Below are 11,355 nucleotides of genomic sequence, written 5' to 3'. Positions count from 1 at the left end.
GGCGGGGCGGGGCGGGGCCGGGCCGGAGGAATAGCGCGCGGAGTGTGGAGGCGGGTCCGAGTGCGTCGGGAGCGGAGTGAGCACCGGAGGGGGGGTGGGGGGCCGAGCTGGGGGCCCTTGGGTGAGAAGGGGTAGAGAAGGGACCCCTTTGCATGGGGGGGTGTTTGGCAGATGGGAGGAGACCCTTGGCATTGGGGGGGCTTGGCAATGGGGGACACCCTTGGCTCCTTGGGATTGGGGGGCTTGGCATGGGGGGGACACTTGCTAATGGGGGAGGACCCTTGGCAATGGGTGGGCTTTCTGAGATTGGGGAGGGGGGGGCTTGGCATGGCGGGGGGGCCCTTGGCAATGCGGGGGCTTTGGCAATGGGGGGCACAGAGGAGGAGAGCTCTTGGATATGGAGGCAGCAGGCGGGGAGCAGGGGCTGGCACTGGGGGGGCTCTTCTGGGCCAGTGTGGGGCAGCACCAGAGGGACCCTGGGCTGCCAGGGGTCTCCCCGGGTGCGCACCATGCTGGGGGACACAAGGCCAGGGGAAAGGGTTTGGAAACAAAGTGCCGGCGCGGGAGTAGTTTCGATCTTCTCCTCCCAAATATTTCTGGTCCCCAGGGATCTTCCCCCATTCTCTGTGGCTGCTGCTCATGGCTGATCCTTTTGCTTCACAGCTGGAGTGTCTTCTCGTAGCGGACGAGCTCCGTTCCCCCTCACGTTCCTTACATGGTTGACGCCATAAACCCTGACGTGCGACGCAACCTTTGCTCAGCACTTTTGTGTCTACTGCTGTCGCATGTAGGAAATCGGGAGGAAAGGGAGAAAAGATGAATGCAGGTGAAGCCTGAGCGGGTCATCTTCTTGTGTTGGGTTTCTGGACTTGAACCCTGTGCCGTGGTCCTGGCACTTCGGGGGTTTTGCTGTTCTGGGGTGGGGGAGCAGAGGTTTTGCCCCCAATCCTACATCCAGTCTTGCACGAGACCTTTCTGTGTCCAACAGCTCCAAGAATGGGCACAGAGCTGGTACCTCGGCTCTGATGTTTGCCAGGGCCATGTGCTTAAGAGAATTGCGGCACTTCAATGATTCCTGCTGTTTAATCTGAAAAACTTTTCAATTTCAAGTGAGAAATACCACTTTAAAGTAGAATCATCAAATAGAATCATTTAGGTTGGAAAAGACCTTTAAGATCATCGAGTCCAGCCGTAAACCTAACGCTGCCAAGTCCACCACTAAAGCGTGTCCCTGAGTACCACAGGACTGTCTTGTATTGCTTTTTTTTCTTCTGGTTGCCTCGTTTGCTGTGTTTTGAGGAACGTGGGTTGTTAGAAAATAGCCTCCCCAGGGAGCTCAGCGGGTGCTTTTAATGCCACTCTGTTGAGCTGATGTGGATGAAAAGGAGGAAGCAGCGTAAAGAAACAGACCCCTGGATCCTGCTGCACGAGATCAGTCGATTACTTTTGTGGCTGCCATAAACATGTTAGAGGAGTTTATCCTCCGCAGCACAGTGTAGTAATAAAGTGAAAGCAATACCGCTTTTGCAGTGTTTTGCTGATAATTCTCCGATTGAACGGAAGCCCATCCTGTGTCGTAGTTTTGGGTTTTTTTGTGAGCATTTTCTGTAGAAGCAAGTTGCATTGTTTGTACTTTTTCTGCTGGCCGTCCCGCGTACGGAAGAGAGGAGCTCATGCAGATTTCAAGTAAGGTTTTCTTAAAAGAACTCTTCAGATAGTTTTGTGCTGCTTCTTAACTGTCCTTCTCGTGAGGAAGAGCTGTGCTGCGAGTGGGTTGTGTTTCCTCCTTAACAGAGGATCCCAGCTTGGATCTGTTTGCGAGAGGCTCAAGTTTGTGTGTTTGAATGTTGGCTCTGACCTTCCCCGGGCAAATCGCTGTCGTCTCTCACAGGGGGTCGAGCAGTTCAGCCGCGGCATCCTCCTAATGATACTTTGCATTTACATGAATGCCTGTATCTGCTTCCTCCATGTTACGGTATTGTAGAGAAAGCCACAAAACTTGCATGGATTCTGATTTTACGTCATTCTCTTTTGTTCCAAAGACTCGTACAATGCAGGGGTGGGGACCTGGGGTGAAGTTGCTGTTGCAGTGATTGCAGATGTGTCACCTTGACACGATGCATTGCCCTCGTTAGCATCTCGCCAGAGTGTTGTACAAGCTTCTGCTGTGATTTATTCAGAGAAACTCCTGGCTGAAACACTGGGACTGTCCTATAAAATTTCTGAAAAGAAACTGTGTACTTATTCCTCTGTTAAAGGCATGGACTGTATATTATTGTTTGCTAACAGCTTGTTTTTGGGGTCTTTTGTTTGCATGTTGGCAAAGCAGTGAAGCGATTCAAAAAAACGCACCTCACGGCCGATGACTGCGAAGCTCTTGCACGGAGCGCAGAAGGTTCCTCCTCCCTGACGCAGCCATTGAGTCAAAGACGAAGTAGAGGAGATGTAAACAGGGGCCTCCATCCCACCCACCGGAAGAGGAGACATCAAGGAGGTACACCGATTGCGAATACTTTGAAGGCTAAGTGATTTGGGGGAGAGAAATGCTAATATGGGGTGGAACAAAAAGGCGTTGTGTAATCCATCGTCAGACTTGTGCTGATGGGAGGGTAATGCCAGGCGAGGTGAGTGCAGATGGAAGAAATTGGTCAGTTTTGAGTGGTGCGTGGCAAAACTGGGCTTAATCTCTGCCTCTGCAAAGTCAAGTGGCAAGAAAAAGAGATACCTTTGAATACTTCCCTCTATGGGGGAGAGAGTTTGCCTTCACATGTGTGTTTAGTCTCCCTCACACCAGAAATGCCTCCGTGTCTCTCTCGTTGAGCTGTCGGAAACTACCTGGGGAGAACAGGAGCTCTCCCTGAGGAACACTACAGCCTCTGCAGTTGGGCATTATTAATGATGTGGCTCCTGCTTCTAGATGCTCTTTAGGATACTTATTAAATAATAATGAGCTGTCTAGTTATATAGGACTGCAAAAGTGTTGTTGAGCACTTAACAGACATTAATGATCTTTGACTTTCCTGGGAGCAGGAAACATTGTGATACACAACTCGTAGACATGGGTCTCAAAAGTGCCAAAGCCTTAGACGGCTTTTGAGAATTGATAAGACTCTGAGCTAATCTGCACATGACAGGGCTCAAACTGAAGGTGAAAGAGTTGTTTTCAAATAGCTCATGGTGCAGGGTTAAAGGCCCAGCCTCAAAACTTGTGGAACAACAAGAGACGCTACACACACGTGTGGGCAAGGAGACAGGTAGAAAGCAAAGAAAAAACATCCTGAGTTATTCCTGAGCTCCTGAGTGGAAGATTAGACTTAGGAGCATTTTGGTGTTTCCCTGGGAGGCTTGGGAATCTCTCTGTACCTTGGTGTGAGCTGACTCACTTCACAGAGAACATCTGCTGGTGAGCCAGGACAAGACACCAGAGTCCTAGACTCTGTGCTCGTAGACATACTTTTCTTTTCCATTTTCATATCAGCGGTATCTTTGGCTAGCTCACTTTTAAAAATCTAGTAATCTTAGATGCTCCAGCTTTTAGAGTATTGGACTCAGATGGTAGCAGGGGAGCTGTTCTCTTTAAGCAGCAAGTGTCTTGCAAATCAGACCTCTTTAAGCTATGCTTTCATGAGCATATAGAAATAAAATGCATTAAAATCAGCAGTAGCTGCTTGTAATTTTGTTTTTCTCGAGTTGCCTCTTAGCTAAGCATCAGGATATGTTGCAGACTAGGAGCTGGACAGAGTGAATACCATTAGTGCTGCTAAGTTTAGTCTGTGTGCTACATGGACTGTGTGGCTGTCAGAGAAACGAGAGGCTGCTGAGAGCAGTCTCTTGCCAAGTTTCGCTTTCTTTTATGGTCTCCAGTGCTTTATGACATTGCAGACAGGAAATATCTGGCAAGAAATGGCTGTTTATCATCTTAAAGGCATTGGTCTCATACTGTGGTAGGAGCAGCCTGCTAGAGGCTTGGTGCTGTGACCTTCTCATGGTGCAGAGCAGTAGTTAAACCCTGAAGCTTTTCTAAGATCTTAGTGTGCTTCTCATTCACCAGGTTAAGAACAATAAATAACCGCTGGGAGCCCAACCTCAGTCTGAGGCACACCACAACAACTCGAGTCTTACATTTTGTTTCCTTCTTGTTTTTCTTTGGCTAGTGGAAGTATCTCCCATGAACTTCATTCTGCAGCTGTGTTTCTGTTTAACACACGTCTGTTGCGTTATGTAGCTAAGGATTGTTGATCTGAGAGATTGTTATGCAGACCATATCTTTTTCTCGAAGCTAGTGGAGGTGTCAGATGTACCTTGACAGCGCCCAGATTATGTGGACAGTCCAACGAGATGAATGTTGTTCTGTTGAATTCCGTAGGTTGCCAGAGAATCAATATGAAGCAGGACAGTTCACCTGTAATAAGCTCATACGTCTGTGAGAAACCCTGTGGAAAAAACTACCACCTTACACAACCTCTGGTCTCTTTGTTAGCTCAGTTAGGAGCAGTGCACTTTGCTCTTGTTTCTGTTAACTTCACTCATGCTCTTCCTCTTTCTGCAGGCCAAGGTCAGCAGAAGAACATCACCGATTACTTCAAGATCTCTCAGACACAACAAGTAGGTGCCAGTGGGACGAAGAACAGTAGAATCAAAGAAGAGCTAGAGGATCCCATCTTCACTGAACATGATGATTCCTTCAACAGTGTCTCCACTGTGATGGAGATCAGTGGTGATTCCTGCTCCTTTCTGGAGGATGAGGACCTTGTACCAGCTCCAAGGGAAAGCTCCAGAAAATGGCCTCTGTCCGCTACAGCTGCAGGTGTTCACAAGCCAGAGCACGATTTATGGGGTGAGCCTGAGAAGAAGCCAGTGGTGGTTCATCCAGAACGCAGCCAGATCAAGCAGGAACGCAGCCAAATCAAGCAGGAGCTTGATGATATGGAAATCGAACCCGTCCCTGATGCACACTATGGACTCCTGGGGACTCGGAACTGGGAATTGCCTCAGGGAAGCATTGAAGAGCTGCCTGTTGAAGTCCTTAGGAACATCTTTGCTTTCCTACCAGTGACTGATCTGTATCAGAACCTGAGCCTGGTGTGTCACTGCTGGAGGGAGATAGTCAGTGATCCACTGGTAAGGACGGCTGTGATATTGATTTGAGCCTGTCCCTTCTCCTACTGCTCCGTTCTTAGTCTTGTGGCTGCATGTGTTGCTGTAGGAGCATCCATGCTGTGTCTGTCTCTCTTTCTTCCTTTAAACCCCTTTATTGTTCCCTAATGCCCACATCCTTATGAGGTCTTTTGTAATTTTTTGGTCTTCAGTACTACAGTGGCATCTTCAGATGCCAACCTGTATCAGAAGATCGATATTGAGGTAACTTCCCTTGATGCATTCTTCCCATACATGGAAAGTGAGCATCCTGTAAGACTCCACAAAATCCCCCTTCGCTGTTTTCCTTGCAGCCTTTTTTTCTGACAGGGACCATACAGGAAATTCTGGCTACCAGACTGGGCAGTGTCCTCTCGTGGCCAGCGTACGTCACTGTCGCCCAGCCTGTGTATGTGTCGTGTCTCTGGTAGTCAAACAGGTTTAGAGGAAAGGCCTTTAACTCTGTTTTTATGGAGCCTGGTTCATCTGCAGTCAAGGTCCTCACAGTACAAACAGTCGTGAACCCCCTGGAAGTTGTTTTGGCTGCAGAGAGGATCTCTGCATTTCAATTAAAGGTGGCTCAGAGACAGCTGGCACCGCTAGACTTGCTCACCACTCACACTGGAAATCCTCAGCTTCTACAAAGAGGCTGTCTCAGAGTGGTGGGGGACTGATCACAGCCCAAATTTTTGTAGACGTCCAAGTTCTTGTTCATGCCCTTCCGATAAATTTGAATGGGTAAGGCTGGACACCATGCAGGAGGTGTCCTGCACTCAGTGCTTTATCAGCACAGTGTGCATGCTTTGAGCCTGAAGAGCTAGGGAGATGCATGGAAAATGCATGCATTGAATGCTCAGTGTGCTCAAGTCCTCTCCCAAGTCTGCTCTTCACTCCATAACACAGCCTAAAAGGCAGCGCCGTGTCTATTTTGACCAAAGAAGTCCAAACAGCAGGCGGTAGGAGGGTAGGGCTTCATGGACACAGGGATTTTAAGCACTCAGACTCCAGTCAGAGCAGATCTGTGCAATAATGCTGAAAATATCCCCATTCCTTTAATGCTTTTACATTTGAAACCGAACCAGCATCACCCTGTTCCCATCACTCTAGAAAAAACAGCCTTTTATAGACATGTTTGCAGGCTATGAGGAAAAAGTCTTTCTCTCTTTCCTCTGTTTCCTCTTTCTTTCCCCATCTCATGCTAGGTACCTGTTTCCATCAAGCTACAGGGACTTTTTGAACCCCAGGTCTTCTTTGGAAGTCACAGTGATTAGCTTATTGCCAGAAGAAACCTATTTTCCAATGCTGTGAGATGAAAGATAGTGGTATGTGCTTCACATTCTAGTTCATTCCTTGGAAAAAGCTGTACCATCGGTACCTAATGAAGGAGGACACGGCCCTGCACAGAGTCGAGCAGATCTTGCAGGATTTTGCCATAACAAAGGAGCAGGAAGGATGTGTGTTGGGGTTGATCAGGTGAGTCCACTTCAGCACTTGACTTTGTACCTGTGGATCCTCAGACCTTCGGGTCTTCTTCCATTTTATCCTGTGAATTGCCAGGAGAGAAATGGGATTGTCTTCTAAACAGGTGTGAAATGTACAGGAAGATGAGGAAGGAACAGTAGAAATCACTAATAGGGGTCTAGAAATAGGTAAAAAACCCTTCCCTTTCCTCTTTGTTGTGTCGGGAGCACACAATGTACAAGTAGAGGAGAAGAGAAGGTGGAGAGGGGATCTAATTGCCGTCTTCCCCTGCCTAATGAGGGACTGTAGAGAGCATGACACCAAACTCTTTTTGCAGGTGCACAGTGAGAGGACAAGAGGCAATGGCCACAAGTTACAGCATAGGAAATCCAGTTGGATATTAGGAGAGTGCTCAAACACTGGCCCAGAGAGGTGGGGAATCTCCATCCTTGGAGATGCTCAGACCTCAGCTGGACAAACGACCAAACTTCGAAGTCGTCCATGCTTTGAGCACATGGCTTCCAAAGTCCCTTCTGCAGTTTCCCTGATTTTGATAGCAAGTGAGAAGTGATGGATAAGTGAGGGAGAGGCTGCAAAGTCTGGGGCAGGTATAGCCTCGTACTACTGTCTGAGGAGACGGAGAAACTGAACATGGACTGGGAAGAGGGGGCATAAGAACAGTCTTGGCGGTGGCCTTTTGACTTGGACGGTGTTGCCTCTTGGAGGGCAGAGAGATGGTTGTTGCCCTGAAGGAGGAAAGAGGTGAGGAGAGCCTGAGCAAGAGGGTGTCAGCAAGCAGCTGCAAGCTTTCCAGAGGCTGGATTTGGAGGCTCAGAGGAAGGTTTTGGAGATGGACCTGTTTGTCAGAGCACAGCCAGGTTGGGTACAGCAATAGAGAGAAGCTGCCAGCAGCTCCAAGACAAGCGTTAGATGAAAAAATCAAAAAAGGCTGGGCTGTCCTGCCGCTTGCTGCCTTCTGGCACCCAACAACAAGCCTGGGAGAAGATGTTATATGGTTGCTTCCTGCAGGGTGACTATGCTGGAGAGAGTGAGACTTGTCTAAGCGTCCCTTATAGCATCCCTTTACGTTTCAGGATCTGTCATGTCAGCACTGCTTTTCCATCTCCAGATCAGCCAGGGTCTCAGAGTGGCTCAGCATCTCCTGGGTTTAGCTAAAACACAAATACCTTGTAGAGGGTGTAAGCCCTTCTTCCCGGTTCGTCCTGTCTCCAATGTATTTTCTTCTTTTCTTTTCCTGAAAGGCTGCTTTCCTGGACCTGCACTGACGTATCAGTCACAGCTCAGCAGCAAGCCCAAGCCCAAGATGGGTGCCTGATAAAAGCAAGCGCTCTGTTTAGATCTCTGTAGTCTAGAGGGCAATTTTGTATGGCGGTGAAATGGTGCGAATAGGAGAGTCAGACTGGGTTAGGAGCAAGGTAGTAGGAAGAAGACTTCGAGACAGCCAGGATGAACTTGCAGACTAATGGCTTGATGCAGCAAAGTATTTAAGCACGTGTCGGTGTAACAGAACTAGGAATTACTTGTCTAAATGGCTCTAGGCACAAGAGCTAGGGTTGGAAATCCAAGTTCAGCACCTTGCAGCCTCACCACTGAATGCATCCAGTCACATCTGTGGGGCACGCAGCAAGGTATAGTTACGCTTAACTGCAGCCTGACTGATGATACTTTGGAGGAAGCGTTATTTACTTGGAGAATAAACTCACTTGATAAGGCTTCTTTACAAATGCTGCTGTTCCCGTTCTGTGCAGGTGCGTGTCTGCCATACCCACCAGCCGGAAGGTAGATCCCAGTGCGGTTCTCCAGTGTTTGAAGAGTCATCACCTCTTCTCAAAGGCTGAAGTCTGCGTTGCCAACAAACTGCCGCATTTACAGAGCAGGACGGGGGTAGGTTTAACAGCTATTACCTGGTTTATTTAAAAGGTTTAACAACTGCTGGTGCTTTAAGGTCATATCTGCCCTCCTGCGTCTCAAGTTTTCCCTTTGGGGTGTTATTTGGTACTATTCAGGCTGACTGAAGAGGATTTAACTATTCATCATGGCCTAAGTGTTTTTTCAGGGTTGAAGCAGGGTTTCTCTGCTCCTAAAGGCTCAAAGCTTTTTGCTCACTCTTTCTTGTTGTTGCCCATACCAGCCTGAGAACATGTGGGCCATAATTGCAGTCATGGTGCTTTTCTCCGACGGTGTCAGCGACATCCAAAAGCTGATGGCATTTCTACAGAGACCTTGCTCTACACTCTCTGTTGTGGACGTGACCGAGACGCTTTACTGCATAGCCACGCTGCTGTATGCGATGAGAGACAGGAATATTGCGATCACTAACAGGTAAGGAGTGGGGAGATGCTTCCTGCCTGCCTGCCTCTTTCTAGGCATGGTGATATGTAACATATATTTTATGCCCCTCACAAGAAAGACATTGAGGTACTGGAGCGTGTCCAGAGAAGGGCAACGAAGCTGGGGAAGGGTCTGGAGCACAAGGCTGATGGGGAGCGGCTGAGGGACCGGGGGTTGTTCAGCCTGGAGAAAAGGAGGCTGAGGGGAGACCTCATCGCTCTCTACAGCTGCCTGAAAGGAGGGTGTAGAGAGGTGGGGGTCGGTCTCTTCTCCCAAGTAACAAGTGATAGGACGAGAGGAAATGGCCTCAAGTTGTGCCAGGGGAGGTTTAGACTGGATATTAGGAAAAATTTCTTCACCGAAAGAGTTGTGAAGCATTGGAACAGGCTGCCCAGGGAAGTGGTTGAGTCGCCATCCCTGGAGGTATTTAAAAGCCGTGTAGATGTGGTGCTTAGGGACATGGTGTAGTGGTGGACTTGGCAGTGCTGGGTTAACGATTGGACTTGATGATCTTAAGGATCTTTTCCAACCTAAATGATTCTATGATTCTATATTGTCGTGGTTTAGCCTCAGTCAGCAACCAAGCACCACACAGCCGCTTGCTCACCCTCCCCCCTGGTGGGATGGGGGAGAGAATCTGAAGAGCAAAAGTAAGAAAACTTGCTGGTTGAGATAAGAACAGTTTAATATTTGAAATAATATTATAATAATAATAATAATAAGGAAAACGAGAGAGAGAGAGAGAGAGAGGAACAAAACCCAAGAAAAACCAAGTGATGCAACCGCTCACCACCCGCCAACTGACACCCAGCCAGTCCCTGAGCAGCGATCACTGCCCCCCCGGCCAACTCCCCCCAGTTTCTATACTGAGCATGATGCCATATGGTATGGAATAGCCCTTTGGGCAGTTTGGCTGTGCCCCCTCCTGGCTTCTTGTGCGCCTGGCAGAGGATGGGAAGCTGAAAAGTCCTTGACCAGTGTAAGCATTACTTGGCAACAACTAAAACATCAGTGTGTTATCAACATTATTCTCACACTAAAATCCAAACCACAGCACTATACCAGCTACTAGGAAGAAAATTAACTCAATTCCAGGTGAAACCAGGATATGTATCCAGTGAGTATATGCTCATGAGCCATTATATTCCTCTTGGTTAGGGTTCTTCAGTTCCTCAGTGCATGCAGTTTGTCAGGAACAGTGTGCACATCCCTAGCTTTTTGCAGGAACGTTCAGGAGCGTTGCCTTTAGATTTGCTTTAATTCCTAGACTGTTTCATAGTCTGCTTGTTTTTTGGGAAGTAGTGTTCAAGAAAAATAATTTTTTTCAGAAACAAAAGCAGGTTTTAAAGCAACTGTAGAAACTTTCTGATTAGAAATAATAGAAATAGATACACATCAGCTGCAACAATTTAATGCAGTTATTACCTTCCTGTGACCAGTTATTCACTTCACTCCTCTTAAATCACGCTACCATTGGGCACCCATTGCACGTGCGTAGCCATCCATCCTGTGCCTTGTGTTCACAGAGGTGCCCAGCAGTGCAGGTAGGAGCCCACACATTGCTTCAGAATTGCAGTGAGAATGAGATGAGGATTAAGGACACATGTAAATTCTTCTTATGAGAAGACTGGAAAGGAACTGAACTGGAAAAGGAACCTATAGCCAGAAAGAAGACAGTTCTGTAGGCTGCCCTCTGCAAGTTATAGTTCAGCCTGTGTTAGACGCAAGAGAAGGGTTCATTCTCTGCTTCCCCAGTGGCCGTGAACTATGGTCCCAGTCATGGGCCATGTGCTCAGGCTACCAGCCAGAGAAATCAGGATGCTTGTTTGGCCTGTTAGTGATTGATAATTGCTGGCTAAGGTCATAAACTTGAGTAAATGCCTGCTGAAGATGTGGCAGACAGAGAGTGTTGCTCACAAGCAATGAGAGCTCATGGTCAAAGTCACCCACGTCCCATCTCCATCTCCTTGAACAATCTAGACTAGAAGAAATAGGAATGATCATGTCTCTTCTGCCATTATCTCTTCAAACCACACGAGGTTTGTGATTTAGGGCATAAGGAGGAAACATGTCCTCAAGGAACTGTCTGGTACCTATTTGCAGCTCTTAGAGCAACTAGTGAGCCTGAGCGCGCAGGTCACCTAACGTGAGACACAAAGTCTGTCCTGGAGTGTGGCCCGGGGTGGCAGCTGTTCGGTCACAGGAACAAAGCTTCACTAAAAGAGGTAAAACCACAGTGGTGTCAACCCTGACATACAATGGAGGTTAATTTTAAACCAGCTTGGTTGCCGGCTTTAAGTCGCTGTGCTTAAGTCGCTGTGCTCCTCTCTTTGCAGTAGCAAAGCACCATGAAGTATTGCCAGGGCTAAAACACTTGTATAAAATCATCATAAGACAGTGGATGAA

The 11,355-nt window shown here is 48.0% G+C and overlaps 1 protein-coding gene across 5 annotated transcripts in view; it reads left to right on the top strand.

Moving 5' to 3' along the window:
• The first annotated feature begins 27 nt into the window (after window positions 1-27).
• FBH1 (F-box DNA helicase 1) overlaps window positions 28-11,355 on the top strand; it is a 29,556-nt gene continuing 18,228 nt past the window's right edge. For 2 of the 5 annotated variants that reach the window (XM_072856927.1, XM_072856915.1), the window contains exons 1-6: window positions 854-1,686; window positions 2,327-2,494; window positions 4,550-5,121; window positions 6,479-6,609; window positions 8,367-8,502; window positions 8,750-8,940. In XM_072856927.1, coding sequence (XP_072713028.1) covers window positions 1,674-1,686; window positions 2,327-2,494; window positions 4,550-5,121; window positions 6,479-6,609; window positions 8,367-8,502; window positions 8,750-8,940 — 1,211 coding nt within the window. In that variant the 5' untranslated portion in view covers window positions 854-1,673. Of the gene's footprint in view, window positions 77-646; window positions 827-853; window positions 1,687-2,326; window positions 2,495-4,549; window positions 5,122-6,478; window positions 6,610-8,366; window positions 8,503-8,749; window positions 8,941-11,355 lie in introns of those variants that run through there. The other 3 variants (XM_072856931.1, XM_072856940.1, XM_072856924.1) reach the window with 3 other exon arrangements.

This window comes from Ciconia boyciana, chromosome 1 (genome assembly GCF_034638445.1).
Source record: "Ciconia boyciana chromosome 1, ASM3463844v1, whole genome shotgun sequence".
In the NCBI taxonomy this organism is placed as follows: domain Eukaryota; kingdom Metazoa; phylum Chordata; class Aves; order Ciconiiformes; family Ciconiidae; genus Ciconia; species Ciconia boyciana.
This window is presented reverse-complemented; position numbering and strand designations above follow the sequence as displayed.